Source organism: Schistocerca americana, chromosome 1, assembly GCF_021461395.2.
Source record: "Schistocerca americana isolate TAMUIC-IGC-003095 chromosome 1, iqSchAmer2.1, whole genome shotgun sequence".
In the NCBI taxonomy this organism is placed as follows: Eukaryota; Metazoa; Arthropoda; class Insecta; order Orthoptera; family Acrididae; genus Schistocerca; species Schistocerca americana.
The window spans coordinates 360,844,543-360,860,426 of record NC_060119.1 but is presented as its reverse complement, the minus strand read 5'-3'; the positions used below and the strand labels follow the sequence as shown (position 1 = coordinate 360,860,426).

Below are 15,884 nucleotides of genomic sequence, written 5' to 3'. Positions count from 1 at the left end.
TACGTTACAACTGTGGTGGACTTTTGTCTGCAGGTAGGATGATTAGGTCAGGATTTGGTTTTTGGTTGTGTATGACTGTTCTTTCCTGTGCTGAAAGGTTGGTGTTCTGAGGAAGGGACCTGGGGAAGGATGGTGAGGCTAAGTTGGAGGTAAGGAATTCCTGGAAGGTGACCAGTCGCTGGTGAGGTGGGAGGGGGAGGATCACTGTCGGATAGTGGTACAAATTGGGAGAGGTACGGTTCATTGTTGGAATTAGTGGCTTTGGTTGGAGGGATTGGCAGCAAAGAAGTGTTTCCATTGCAAGTCCAACATGGTTTAATTTGGGTGTAGGGCTAAAAGTGAGGGCTTCGGGTAGGACTGCAGAGTTGTAGGTTTTTGGTGCAAAGGTTAACAACAGTGTTATGGGAATGTTTCGGCTCTGGATTTGGTGAAGTGTTGGTAGGGGTTCTGGGGGATATGCCAAGTTTAAAAGATCAGATAGGCATGGATTAGGTGCTATGAGGGATTGACAGGGAGGAACACTGTGGATAGGACAGGCTGGAAAATGGTGCCCCAAGGTGGCAGTAGGGTGTTAGCAGGTTGGATAACTTTGAAGGTGAAGTCTGGAGTGTTCCTCCAGGTACTGGAGAGCATGGGATTCAGTTTCAAAGGTATGACATATGAAGCAGGGATTGCACAGTAGCGTATCTTGCAGGGGGAGGAGAGGTGGTCTGGGATGACTGAGCCACAGAGATGTGTTTTTGCAATACCAGGTTTGTTAAGGCCAGGCACTGGCAGAATCTAAAAAGATTAAGGTCATTGTGAAAGGAGGGGTGGGACCCAGAGAAAGGAATTTTTATGGTTAGGTTGTTTTGGTTGGGGGGGGGGGGGGGTTCCATGGCTTAGGCAGCTTTTAAGAAATTGGATGTGGGACTGGGTTTTAGCCAGGGAAACTGAACTGATGCAGAAAGATGGAGCAGGGGTCCATTGTGGCAGACCAACCAGCTGTCAACCAGCACGAACGGCCACCATACAACTGTGTCTAAGAGCAAAGTATACCACCCTGTGGCTCAACATGCAGCTGAATGTAACATGCTTGATTTCAATGGCTGCTTCACTACCCAAGCCATCTGGATCCTCCGCTCTACGACCATCTTTTCTGAACTGTGCAGATAGAAGTTATCCTTAAGACACATCCTCCGCTCCCGTAATTTTCCTGGCCTCAACCTACGTTAATAACTGTCCCCCCACACCCTGCACCCAACAGTTTCCAACCCCTCTGTCCTACACCCTCCTCAACATTCTTGTCTCCCATCCTCTTTTTTTTTGCCACCCGTTGCCAATGCACCCATCCATCTTTTCTCGCTCCTCTCCTTTGTTGCTCCACGTTCCCCATCTCCCTGCCCCACAACCTCCTGATGCCTGACGTGCACTTGTTTTCATTCTAGTCCCCACATACAACACCAGACAGCGCTCCCCTCTTTCCCCACCCGCACACTGCCATCCATTCTCCTTCCCCTCCAGATTGCTGCTTCCATCACATGATTGTTGCACTCTGCCCCGAGTTTCCGGAGTTGGCAGTCATTATCGTGAGATGCACTTGCTTGTGAGAATGAATGGTGTGTGTTACTCTTTTCCCGTTGAAGGCTTTGGCCAAAAGCTTATGTGTGTCTTTTGATTTTACCTGTCTGCAACTTAGTATGTTATCTGTACAGTAAGTAGCAATCTATCTTTTCCTACATTGTTGATATTCCTACCCCGAGTTCCCATTTTTTGACAAGTGAAAGTATCTGTTACATGGGTTTGTGTGAAAGATCCTGTGTAAAATGATGAACATTCACAGTTCATTGTTTATTGGTTTGGCTGATATGGGAGCCATGCCACTTTTTTCAAACATAATGTTTACTTTTCATACGGGTATCTTGATATCTGATGTAGGCACTGTTGAAAGTGGGATAATCATTTTGACATCATTTGCAGAAAGGCTTCCTTCGTTGTAAGATTAATATGTGTTTTAAGTTTCAAGCCAAGAGGCAAAAACAGACTTTTCAACAAATTATTCATTAATTATGGACTTTGTTGCAGGAATCCTTCACTTTGGCAGTTATGCACATTGGAGCACCAGCTTGTGGAATGAATGCTGCTGTGAGATCATTTGTCAGAAATTGCCTTTACCGCGGTGTGACAGTTCTTGGAATTCATGATGGTATTGAAGGTCTAGTGGCTGGTAATGTAAGTACCACATTTAAAACCGTTCAAAGTTACTTATACTGTGTTTCATTGTATTTTTTTTTAGAAGTTAAACTGATTCACTATAGTTTAACTCATTAAGACTTAGATTTCTCATCTGGGTCTTCAGTTTTGTTGTGAGCTTAAGTATTTTAGCACTTAACACTAAATCAGCAGCGAATTGTTAAATAGAAACTGTAGGTAAATCAGAATCTTTTTTTATCCAATTTTTAATTTTTTGTTTACTGTATCCAATGAGACAAGGTAAATCTACAGAGGACGTCAAAAATTAAAAGTATGGCTGTGTGTAAAAAACCATTTCAGGATTCTGTTCATGTGACACAGGAAACTTAAATTGACATGATGAGGCAGTAGCTTGATCTTTGCTCTCTATCCCAAAGATTTGCAACATAATGGGAAACTTAATTACAAAATTAAACTAACATTTGTATTTTTAGCTAGTTAGGTAGTGTTTTTGCAGTAAAACCTCTCTCATTTCCAGTATTGATAATCTACATACTGCCTACAAAGTATATTCTAGTTCACTTACCATTGCCATGATTTCTCAACTTAAAAATCTGTCATGTGTTTTCTGAATTAAATTCAAACACACAGATGGGCTTGCTGACAACTTAACTGCTTAACAAAATATGCAGACTGAAAGAAAAACACATCACCAAAACCCACTGCATAGAAATATTCTCACATTAATTAAGATAGTTTTGCTGTTAAAACCTGCAGGTAAAAACGGAAAGAGTACAAGACCCTGTTTCCAATCATCTGTGGTTTACTGAGGCTTCAGGAATACTGAATGTGTCTTAAACAAAGTTTTGTATGGATCTACAAGATAACTGTTGCAGTTATAAAGGTACCATGTAGCATATTTTGAGTGACATATTCACATAGTTACAATCTTTTTAAAAGTCTATGTCTTGTAAATTTTTTTGTTTAATTAGATCGGTAGCATCAATAAAGGTTCTCACCATAGAAGACTTTGTTTGGTGTTGCTATTTTTACTGTGCTGGAAGAAAAGTTTTATATCACACTAATTCTAACACAGTAAAATGCTGTTTTTATGATTTCCCATTTTTGTCAATCTCGACAGAAGTACTAATCTCTCAATACAATGCTTTCCCATCATTAATGATTCCATGATGCAAAATTTCCTGTATTTTAAGTTTTCTTTGGTGTTACCACAATCTTTAACAATGATTTTCATACTGATTTCTGCAAAAAGTGCATTGCATTCCTGCACAGTCATACTTGGAATAAATCAGGAAATGCAGACTACGTGCAAAGTTATTTATAATAGAACATAGTATTAGTGTAGTAAGCAATTCATTGTCAATGTGTTGGACCATGGCCACCTGTATTGTAGGTTTGCAGGTTCAGAAGGGTGGGAAAGTATGCTTATTGATAATCACAATCTGACAGTAATGACTCCAGTGGCAACCTCCCTCCTGCTAATTGTGTTGTAAGAAAAGCTTTAATATAATTTCTCAGTAGTTTATACAAATAAACACCATTTGTGAAGATGGCTGTCTCTGTAATGGTCTTTTACGAATCATTGTTAGTTCCACACGAAATACACTAATCCGGACTAGGTGCACAGTCTTCGGTTGGTATGACCTGATGTCAGATGTAAACATTCCTCCTCAAGATGCTCCATAACGTGACTACAATTTCCACCATCTTTATCATCCTGGATGTCCCTGAACCAAGTGACTTCCATGTTAGCAACAAGCTTTAGATTTCGTGCCTGTTGTTCTCTGTTTATGAAGACTGCCAACTTTAGTGTTTTAATAATAAGTCTCAGACTAGAACATAAATATCTTTGTAATGTTGTTTCGTGAAAGACTTTTGCTTCTGTGTTTTATTTACCCCATTGGACATGATCGGAACGAAGAGGGAAACTAATGTACGCATTTGTGTGTGTTAGCACTCAGCCACTGCATTTGTGATTATCATGAAGGCTGAGTGTTTCCTTCTTTGCTCCACTCATGTCCAATGGTGTAAATAGAAAACGGAAAGGAAAGGCTTTCGTGAAATCACATGGAAAAGTTATTTGTTTTCTAATGTGAGCCTTATTATTGATAATAATTATAGAATTATGCTAAATAAAACTCGTAAGACAATATTCATGAAAACACAAAAATTGGCTATCTTCTTAAACAGAGAACAGTAGGCACAAAATATACGGCTTATTGTGTTTCCTATGCTTCCCTACATTTTATGCTTTCCTGCGTTTTATGCTTCTTTTGCATCAGTTTTACTGTAACTATTATTCATTATCATATGACATTTGTCATGATTTTCTTCTGGTAACCAAGCTATGTTGCTGTTTTAAAGCAATGATGTGCTTTAAGATCTATTTTCTATTTTTAGCAGTATGTTTAAGTAATCTGTATCATTATTGGTATCAATGTTTTGATATTTTATTGTTATATCACATATCTACTACTCAACTGATGTTACAGATTAGTAAAATGGCATGGTCAGATGTGACTGGTTGGGTTTCTTTGGGTGGTGCCATGCTGGGGACAAAACGTACTCTGCCTGGAAATAGAATAAAGCAAATTGCAGCTCGCTTCAAGGAATTCAACATCCAAGGCCTTCTCATTATTGGCGGTTTTGAGGTAATAATTGATAGATTAAAACTTGAAATTGCGAATAGTCACAATCTATTTTCTTCTTATTCTTTTCTCCCGTAGGCTTACCAAGGTGCGCTGCAACTTGTAGAGAGCAGGCCAACACAACCAGAGTTCTGCATACCAATTGCTGTTATTCCTTCAACAATAAGTAATAATGTTCCAGGCACAGAATTTTCCTTGGGTTGTGATACAGCACTTAATGAAATTACAGAGGTATTTACCGTTATTGTGTTATTTGGTGCCTATTTTTGTTATTGCATCAGGTTGATTTATCACACCAACACAGATAATTTTTATCATTATTTGTGTGTCATTTGCATGTTCAACAGCCTTCCATAATTATCTGTAGCATGAAGCAGTTATCATCACTATATTACTTGGCAAGACCAATTGGTTACCCGGCCGTAATGGGAACTGACATGGTAACATGACTAGGTACACTCGCTTTCCAGTTCAGTGTCGCGTGCATTGTCACCTCATAGTGTATGCACAAATGGAAAACCAGTTCTAAGCAAAGAAAGGAAGGCAGAAAGGTGGAAGGAGTATATAGAGGATCTATACAAGGGCGATGTACTTGAGGGCAATACTACGGAAATGGAAGAGGACGTAATGAAGATGAAATGGGAGATATGGTACTGCGTGAACAGTTTGACAGAGCACTGAAAGACCTAAGTCGAAACAAGGCCCCAGGAGTAGACAACATTCTATTAGAACTACTTATAGCCTTGGGAGAGCCAGTCCTGACAAAACTCAACCATCTGGTAAGCAAGATGTATGAGACAGGCGAAATACCCTCAGACTTCAAGAAGAATACAATAATTCCAATCCCAAAGAAAGCAGGTGTTGACAGATGTAAAAATTACCGAACTATCAGTTTAATAAGTCACAGCTGCAAAATATTAACGCAAATTCTTTACAGACGAATGGAAAAACTGGTAGAAGCCGACCTCGGGGCAGATCAGTTTGGATTCCGTAGAAATATTGGAACACGTGAGGCAGTACTGACTTTACAACTTATCTTAGAAGAAAGATTAAGGAAAGGCAAACATATGTTTCTAGCATTTGTAGACTTAAAGAAAGCTTTTGACAATGTTTACTGGAATACTCTCTTTCAAATTCTAAAGGTGGCAGGGGTAAAATACAGGGAGCGAAAGGCTATTTACATTTTGTAGAGAAACCAGATGGCAGTTATAAGAGTCGAGGGGCATGAAAGGGAAGCAGTGGTTGGGAAGGGAGTGAGACAGGGTTGTAGCCTCTCACTGATGCTATTCAACCTGTATATTGAGCAAGCAGTAAAGGAAACAAAAGACAAATTCGGAGTAGGTATTAAAATCCATGGAGAAGAAATAAAAACTTTGAGGTTTGCCGATGACATTGTAATTCTGTCAGAGACAGCAAAGGACCTGCAAGAGCAGCTGAACGGAATGGACAGTATCTTGGAAGGAGGGTATAAGATGAGTATCAACAAAAGAAAAATGGGGATAATGGAATGTAGTCAAATTAAATCAGGTGATGCTGACAGAATTAGATCAGGAAATGACACACTTAAAGTAGTAGACGAGTTCTGCTATTTGGGGAGCAAAATAATTGATGATAGTCGAAGTAGAGAGGATATAAAATGGCAGTGGAAAGGGAAGCGTTTCTGAAGAAGAGAAATTTCTTAACATCAAGTATAGATTTAAGTGTCAGGAAGTCTTTTCTGAAAGTATTTGTATGGAGCGTGACCATGTATGGAAGTGAAACATGGATGATAAATAGTTTAGACAAGAAGAGAATAGAAGATTTTGAAATGTGGTGCTACAGAAGAATGCTGAAAATTAGACGGGTAGATCACGTAACTATTGAGGAGATGCTGAATAGAATTGGGGAGAAGAGGAATTACTGACACAACTTGACTAGAAGAAGGGATCAACTGATAGGACATGTTCTGAGGCATCAAGGGATCATCAATTTAGTATTGGAGGGAAGTGCAGAGGGTAAAAATTGTAGAGGGAAACCAAGGCATGAATACACTAAACAGATTCAGGAGGATGTAGGCTGCAGTAGTTAATCGGAGATGAAGCAACTTGCACAGGATAGAGTAGCATGGAGAGCTGCATCAAACCAGTCTGGACTGAAGACCACAATAACAACAACAACAACAGTCCGAGTGCGATAAGTGACTGCAGAAAATGCTTTCACGGAAATCCACTGCAGCTTACTGTTAACATCATTTGTTTTACTGGCAATGAGAATGAGAGAGAAGCTTTGTGGCAGAGTAAAACTGTGTGATGGACCAAGACTCAAACTCTGGACCTTTGCTTTTTGCAGGCAAATGGTCTACCAACTGACCTATCTAAGTGCAATTCACAACCCATCCTCACAGTTTTATTTCCACCAGAGCTTCATCTTCTACCTTGGGTAGCTCAGTCGATAGAGCACTTGCCCGCGAAAGGGAAAGGTCACGATTTCAAGTCCCAGTCTAACACACAGTTTGATATCAGTGCACACTCTGCTGCATAGTGAAAATTTTATTCTGAGAATGAGGATGTTGTAGGACTGCCAACAGAGAAGACAAGGGAATGTCCAGACAGATGTTGACAAGCAAAAGTTTAGTAACTGAGTGGTGCACAGATTACAGAAGGTGGGGTGGTTGAGTTGAGTAAGATTCAGATATCTGTTTGAGGGCAGAATAAGTAAAAAGCACACAATAAATATTTCAATGATGATGTAGATAACTGTGTTATTAGACAGCAATTTCTCCAATAGTATGGACGACACAAGAAAATACCATCCTCACAAAAACACCACAAGTTTTGTCACACAGAACTGAAGTTCCAGGCTAGCAAATAACTCCAAGGAAAACTATTCCGTGTATGGGATTTGATTTGAAAAGGTGCCAGAATCAATGAGTCATTATATGCAGAAGAGAGAATATACTTGCAAAAAGAGAACTCTACATCAAATTTTTTTGTGAAAAAATGAAGCATCAGAATTAAAGTGGACAGTGATTTATTTAAACAAACTGATTCATACATGTTACACTGTAAATATGTTGCATAGTCGTAGTATACGAAGAGTATTGTCAAACAAAGCCAGAAAATGTTTTGTTGTTATGAATGCTGAGTTTCATTTCTCCTCTATGAAGATAACATGAAAACTGTGCACTACCATGTAGAACTGGACAGAAGAAACTTTAGAATATGTAGAGAAAAAGAAGCTGAACTTTTGGCATTAATTAAATCACCCTTCTTCTCTTTATGCCAGTGACAGAATTTTGCAAGAAAATGGTTCCCTTCCTGCTGACACCATGTTATCAAGATCTAAATCCCATAGTACTGGCCCGTAATCTGGCAAAGAATAAGATCTGTAGTCATTGTCAAGCATCTCACTCTCTAACTGGAAAAAAAATAACAGCTGATGCTTTTACTGCTAATAAATTAATGTCATGAGTCACCTAACCTTGTGCAAGCCTTTCAATGTAGCGCTACTCTGGCAACTTGTGTATTCATTGTACTGCTTCTTAGATGACCTCACAAGGCTTGAGTGGACCAATGTCCGCAGGTTTCCACAAGAGAAAAAGTTACAGGAGTCAACAGGAATCAATCCCAGGACCTCAGCATTACTAGCCAAAAATGCTAATTGGCCAAGTGGTCAGTTTCCTTTTGCAGCTGTAATATTAGCTTGTAATGCTATGACATCAGAAGATTGAAAGACCATGTATCACATAAAAAGTGTGTGATGATTATTGGATATGAGGTACTTTGATTGAAAGTATAATAAAATCAGTCAGCATTGATTCGAACAAAGTATCAGTATTATCACTGGCAAACAAAATGTCAGATGATGAATCAGTAGACACATCTGTGGAAAATATAGACGTCACCAGTATGGTAGTTCTAGGTGTACTGTCAGCAAAGCATCATGAGCAGCTAATGTGAGAGATAGTGTACATTCTGTTTCTGTTTCTTTTCTAAGCAGGCACTTTCTTCAGTGGCTCGTAAAGACTTGTAGTGTGTGACAGCACTCCATTTGTAAGACTGCTGGAGTGCACGCTATTGCTGCCTCCCCTCCCTGCTTCTCAGCGGCAAATGTGACACTGTTGCCATGGTAGCAAGGTAACCAGTGTGGTTTGCAGAATAATGATGTTAAGTCCACAGCTTGTGGTCGTGCGGTAGCGTTCTCGCTTCCTGCGCTCTGGTTCCCGGGTTCGATTCCCGGCGGGGTCAGGGATTTTCTCTGCCTCGTGATGACTGGGTGTTGTGTGATGTCCTTAGGTTAGTTAGGTTTAAGTAGGGGACTGATGACCATAGATGTTAAGTCCCATAGTGCTCAGAGCCATTTGAACCATTTGAATGACGTTATGCTTGACATTCAATTTGTCTTTAACTCACTTCTTGCTTCTTTGGAAATATTTACAGTCTTCAATCCCATTAGTGTTATTCATGAGTATATATTATAAACTGTTCTTTCTATTAATATGTAAAAGGAATCTTTATTTTTTATTAGATTTGTGACAGAATCCGGCAGTCTGCCCAGGGCACAAAGAGAAGAGTGTTTGTCATAGAAACTATGGGAGGCTACTGTGGATACCTCGCTACACTAGCAGGTAAAGCCCCATAAAAAAAGTTTCCTAGCAAAATAATATTTTGAGACTGCTGTCATGACAATGTGAGACACATAACAGACCATGCTAGTATTTTTAATATTTTAAAAACTGTAAACTGATAGGTGCAATGAGCACTGACAGTATAGTTCCAGATCAGTAGCGCTCAAAACCTCTGTTCAGTTTAAGAGGATATGCTTGGAAATATTTCTTATTTTCAACCACAAATAACAGTATAATGCACAGATTATTTTCTACTATGTATTCAAGCTCTTGCTGGAGGCGCTGATGCGGCATACATATTCGAAGAGAAATTTTCGATAAAAGATCTACAGCAAGATGTGTACCACATGGCATCCAAAATGGCTGAAGGTGTCCAGAGAGGCCTTATTCTTAGGTACAGTAAATATTTTGTCATTATTTTGCCTTTGTGTAATCTTTAATGACGCGACTGATGACTTCCATTGTGGTTCTTTTTCAGAAATGAAAAATGCAATGAAAACTACACAACAGATTTCATTTATCGTTTGTACTCTGAAGAAGGAAAGGGGCTTTTTAGTGCTCGAATGAATGTATTAGGTAAGATTTAAGTATCTTTTAATATTATTTTTCTGTTTGTTTATTAAAACGCATTATAACAGATAGCCTTTCGGATGTGGTAGAGATATTAAATTATTGTCAGTCTTAAAACGAATTGATCTACATAACTAACGTCTGTGGACAGTAGAGAAAGTATGTTGCTCTGCTCACCTCATCTCTGCCTGAGTTGTAAATGTTAGGACTATATGGGAATACACTTTGCTGTGTGAAATAAATCGTTACTCCATCATTGCTCTTCTTCAACACTTATGTTTGTGAAAATTCTGGAAAAAGTACTGTTAACATCAAAATCCTTTTGATGCTACAGGGGTGCTCTCTGTATTCTGTGCTGAGCACGGCTTTATTGCCACTGCACTGCTCGCCAAATGCTGCTACTTGTACTGAGAAGTGGCGTTCCATCTGCTATAAAATACTTACCATGTGATACAATGAAAAAAAAATTATTTCTGCACATCTGACATTCTGGTCTTTGCTCAATAAAGGACCAAATTTCTTTCCGTTGTTCGTCATAGTGAATGTGCTGAATCAAATTTAAGTAAAACATTGCACGAAATTTTGAAGATTTTACAGAGGTAAAAATGCATTGTATAATCTTTACATATGGTTGAATGTAGCTCATACATTGTTGTGTGTATGAAACGTAGAAAAGATATCAAATTTTATTTAAAATTGAGAGAAGAACGATATCTCATTTCATTATTAAGTTATTTGTTTTTATACCCAGAAATTTTATTTAAAATTGACAGCAGAACAATGTTTCATTTCATTCTTTAGTTATTTGTTTTTATATCCAGTGGATGGCCGCATGCAACATGCCCATTTCCGTCCAGCGCATTGGGAATTGTAGTCATAACAATCATAATGTTTCATAAATGGTTCAGGATATCTATATGAAGTTTTTACAAATGATAGCATGCAAAGAGGCTAGTCTGTTGTATGATAAATACTTGAAACTTTTTTATTCACCAAGATATGGAAGTAACTCATCCACAGCAGTGAGAAGTCAACAGAAGAAATGTGCAAACACGTCAGTAGTGCTTAAAGGATAACACAGGGGCCACATTTAAGTCCTCAATACCTTGAGAGCATGACAAGTTAACTCATCCACAGCAAAGGGTTAATAACAAGTGTGTGTGTTGGGGGGGGGGGAGGAGGGGGGATTAAACAAGTCATTGATGTGTGTAAGGCAACATGAAGCGTTACATTGCTGTTTGTAAAAGGTTTTGTTCAACAGTAAACAGCCACATTAAACATTCAGATGTAAATGTTTGGTCTCTTACTATGAGATCTCACCATCAATGGGAAGGCCATTGGAAATAGCCCAGAATATATGCTGCCACATCTTCTACCACAGTGCTTAAAATACTAAAATAAGTCAAAGTTTCAGCTGAGTCAAAGTAGCTTTCCATGGAGGAAGTATTTTTAAATTGGTTGTGCAGCAGTGAAGGCATCGAACTTCCATTTGGGAGAATGAGGTTCAAATCTGTTGTCCCATCCATATTTAGGTTTTTCTGTTATTTCCTTAATCACTCATGAGAAATACCGGGGGGAAAGGGGGGGGGGGGTCCTTTAAAAAGATGCAGCCAGTTTCTCAGTTTCTTTATTCATCCTTATCCATTCTACAATTGAGCCTTTTCTCTTATAACTTCACTGTTGACAGGCTGGTAAAGCCTGATCTTTCACTACTCCTGTTTTAATAAAACATTGTTTCAGTATTGCTCCCATGTGCACCAGGCTCCTGAGAAACACAAAACTGCATATTATCAAGTGTGGGTATGTTAAAACATTATATAAGAATATACAGCCTACAGTTGTAGGATAACTTTATCGTTTACCTAGGTTTCAACATTAGTAATAACGTCTTCTTCAGAACATAAAATATTATTTAAATGTTTGCCTAAAACAAGCCATGTCCTAAGTCAACTATATAAAACGTGATGCATAACCATAAGGTTTTGTCATTTCTATTAAACAAGCTGTAGCAAATTCACTTTAAGCCAGTTGTATGAGCCTTGTCGTCTACGTTCTGAAGAAGACGTTAGGACTAACGTTGAAACCTAGGTAAATGATAAAGTTAACCTGCAACTGTAGGCTGTATATTCTTACATAAACACTATCAGTTGCTGTCGCTGCATAAAAATGTTAAAAATTAAAACATTATAGCTCTTTAGGATTAGAAATTAGTTTGGGAAATCCACTTCTTGACAGTATGCATACAATTTTTTGGCTAAGACGAATACGAATAAATTGTGGAGGAATGTTACAAAAATGGTAAGCTAAAATATTTCTCGATTCTATTGTTCACTTGTGGATCCAAGTTTATAAGAGACAATGGCTAAACATATTGGTTAGTTTATCATTACTCTTTATGGAAATCTATTTTGGAAACTTCAGCTGTATTGTGTGAAATGCTGTAAACAAAGACCATTCAGTCTTACCGTTACGTAAACACACTGGATCTCGTATTTTAAGTATTGAATAATAGAATTTTACTATTGGATATGGATATTCTTTGTGGTGATGATTTAATTCATTCAGACACATTTCTTCCAACATTAATGGACTTGTTTAATACATTACCTATTGAAATTATAGGTCACATGCAACAAGGAGGATATCCAACACCGTTCGACCGTAATATGGGGACAAAGATGGGAGCAAAAACAGTTGAATGGATGTTCCAGAAACTAAAAGAATCTTCCAAAGGTGATGGCACTGTATATACTGCAACACCAGATTCTGCTACACTGCTTGGAGTATTGAGAAGACAGTATACATTCAGTCCACTGGAAGAACTAAAGAAAGGCACAAATTTTGAGTAAGTAGATTTACTCATGTATGCCAGTAAAATTATCAAGTAGCTCTGTATTCCTATATAACTGTACTTTTTTTTTTCTTCTTTTGTAGTTACCGTATACCAAAGAATCAGTGGTGGCTAAAATTACGTCCTCTGTTAAGAATTTTGTCAAAACATGAGAGTGCATATGAAGAAGAAGGCTTGTACATGACCATAGAACAAGCAGAAGAAGATGACAAAACAGTAGCAAAATAAGACAGACGGTAATTCTTGAAGCTCTTATCACCAAACAAGTAGTCTATATACCTTTACCGTTTTTCTCCCTTTGATTATGTTCAACGAGAACAAAGGTCTCTTTTATGTAAGTTAATATGTTTTTTTTTTTTTTTTGTTTTTTTTTTTTTTTTGTTTTTTACAATGTTTGCCCTCTTTGCTTCTGTTATACTGCCGTTGTGTGTTGTAAGGAATGTTAGAAACTAGGCTTTGACAAAGTGTGCAGTTGCTAACTGGAGAACTAATAACTGTGTTCTTTCGTTTTCAGTTTCTAGAACCACAAAAATTGTGTTACAGACGAAACAATGTGATTGAAACATATTTTGGGGGAATACACTTTTTATGTTAAGAGTTTCTAATGTAGAATGATCTGGGATGGTAACCAGTATGTGCAAAGACATACATTTTTTTTCTTTTATTTGTCCCGCTGCTTTATTGTATTTTTAACAATTGATTTGTTTCTGGTACATTGATTTCACATAGATCTGTAATTATAATTGCCTTTTGTAACTTACAAAAAAACCTAATATAGAAGGCTTGTTCATCTATAGCACAAGTATACTACACAATGTGAAAGATAATACTGTGTTTTTTTCTTGCCAAACGGTTAAGTTGAGTGCTATTTTAGAAGTTACAAGTTCTTATATTGTGTTGATATTGTAATTAATTTCTCCAGTGTCATTGTATACTAAAAAACCAAAAATGTAGCCTTTATAGAGTCCTTTATATCTAAAATTGTTATTTTAATCTTGAAAAGAATTTTATGATGAAGGTGTGGTGTTGTATAGACAATTATTTTTTTAAAGTACTTGTGTTATCCTCTGGTAGGAATGCACTACTCTCAGTTGTTGACTGTTATTTATTTTATATATTGTTGATTACTTATTTATACTCTTTTAACTGATGTAGTGAATGCATTCCACTATACTTCTCCCCACTTTTCCTTTTTTTGTTTCTACTTCACATAACTGTCAAAAATACTCTTCATAGTGTGGGGAAAATGGCAGTGTTAATTTTCTGAAGCTTGCACACGCAATGTAAATTATCTTTTGTCGTATTAATTTTATAACTTCAATATTTCTTCAGATGCCTTCGAGATGCTGCATTTTCATTCAGATAAGCATTTTTAACACCTCACTCATGATTACATTTTTCATTGTCCTACACCAAAATTTGTATGACTCAATATTAGAGCATCTGAGACACACTTTGATACAGATCGTTAAAGATTAGTGTACATGCTGTATGCTGTGTAACATCTTTTTATTTAGGTTATATAATTTGCAATGGCTTTGACATAAGCTGCAGTAATTTTTCAGAAATGCAAATTCTGTGATTTAAATCTATTGCATGTTAGCTTTCAGTTATGATTTAAATCTATTACATTTTAGTTTTTAGTTACTAAAGATAATGCCAAACATTTTATTTAATGACTGTCATGTTTTTCTTTTTTCTTTGTGTGGATTCAGTATTTATCCGTGTTTATTCATGAGTGTTTTATTGCGATACTCAGCATCCTGTGTAACACACATTAAAATTGCCAAGCTGCGAGAGAGACATGCTAATGAATGTGGACTGCAGCCGTAGTTATAATTTTGATGATTGCCTACTCTTAATTATCAGTTGTTACAGACAGTATGGGAAAAAAGAGGGTGAAAAAGAAAGAAGATTTTTTCATATTAAGCAACAGTATTACCTGTATTAGATTGTATTGTCTTAAATGTGATAGTAACTTATTTATCAATGTCACCACTGAGAAGATTACTTTTTAATCTCGAAACTGAGCAGTGCTCTGAAACTGTGCTGTGTTCTGAACATAAATTGTCCATAATAGACAAATAAATAATGCCAAAACAAATGTAAGGGCTATGTTCCTCAAACTCATTAACTCAAGTTGAAATTTACAGATGTATCTTTCATGTGTGTGTTCATGTTATAGACTGTTACTCATGTGCCTTGGTTAAAGTATTTTTATGACTGTAATATTTATTTTAATAATTTTTACTGTAAATATTTATTTGAAGAGTAGAAAATGTGGACCCCCAAGTTATGGTCTTTTGGAAAAATTAGTGCAAAAGCTGCAGAACATAAACAAAGCATTGGTGTAAAATCTAGGAAAGAATATGATATGTAAATGAGAATATATTGTTACTTACCAGATAGCAGGGATGTTGACCAGTGGAAATCAGTGTATAAAAGAAGAAATTGCTTAACTTCTGTCCAGTCATCCCCCCTCCCCTCCCTCTCACGCGTGTGTTTGGTGTCGTGCCCACTGTAAGTTCCACGTGCCTCTATGCGTGTTTTCCATGTGGTGAGTGGCAATCTATCCTTATTGGCATATCACAGAACATTATATAACAAATGTATTCATTATATTTGTTTCTTTTAAAAGCTGTATCCAAATACTTGCTGCCTGAACAATATGTGTTGCTTGAAACAAGCTCTAACTGTAAAATATACTGATACACAATTCTGAGTCTGCATTTTTTTTTTTTTTATTTTGCAGTTATATTGCATCTTGTAGCGTTAAAACAAAATAAAAGACTTTTGGATATACGATCATTTGTGGTTTTTTTTTGATACTTTCAAAAAATGACAGCCCATTTCATCTTGTAAGAATCCAAGCAGCTCATTAATTGTGACCAGAAGTTGGTGTAATGCTAGGAATCACCGTTACATAAATTGGAAATTTAGTTTCTGCTTGTGAATGTGAGCAGTTCAGCACACTTCTGTGTCTTCTCATCATTGAGAACTTGGTTTTGTACACTAA

The 15,884-nt window shown here is 37.2% G+C and overlaps 1 protein-coding gene across 3 annotated transcripts in view; it reads left to right on the top strand.

Moving 5' to 3' along the window:
• LOC124599998 (ATP-dependent 6-phosphofructokinase) overlaps positions 1–15,676 on the top strand; it is a 78,506-nt gene extending 62,830 nt beyond the window's left edge. For 2 of the 3 annotated variants that reach the window (XR_006978572.1, XR_006978571.1), the window contains 9 exons: positions 2,065–2,211; positions 4,686–4,844; positions 4,920–5,072; positions 9,348–9,447; positions 9,715–9,841; positions 9,926–10,023; positions 12,640–12,862; positions 12,952–13,202; positions 13,383–15,676. Coding sequence is in view for 1 of the 3 variants with exons in the window: in XM_047136125.1 (XP_046992081.1) it covers positions 2,065–2,211; positions 4,686–4,844; positions 4,920–5,072; positions 9,348–9,447; positions 9,715–9,841; positions 9,926–10,023; positions 12,640–12,862; positions 12,952–13,096 (1,152 nt within the window). In the remaining 2 variants the exon portion in view is untranslated. The remainder of the gene's footprint in view (positions 1–2,064; positions 2,212–4,685; positions 4,845–4,919; positions 5,073–9,347; positions 9,448–9,714; positions 9,842–9,925; positions 10,024–12,639; positions 12,863–12,951; positions 13,203–13,382) is intronic. The other variant, XM_047136125.1, reaches the window with a different exon arrangement.
• Positions 15,677–15,884: the final 208 nt, after the last annotated feature.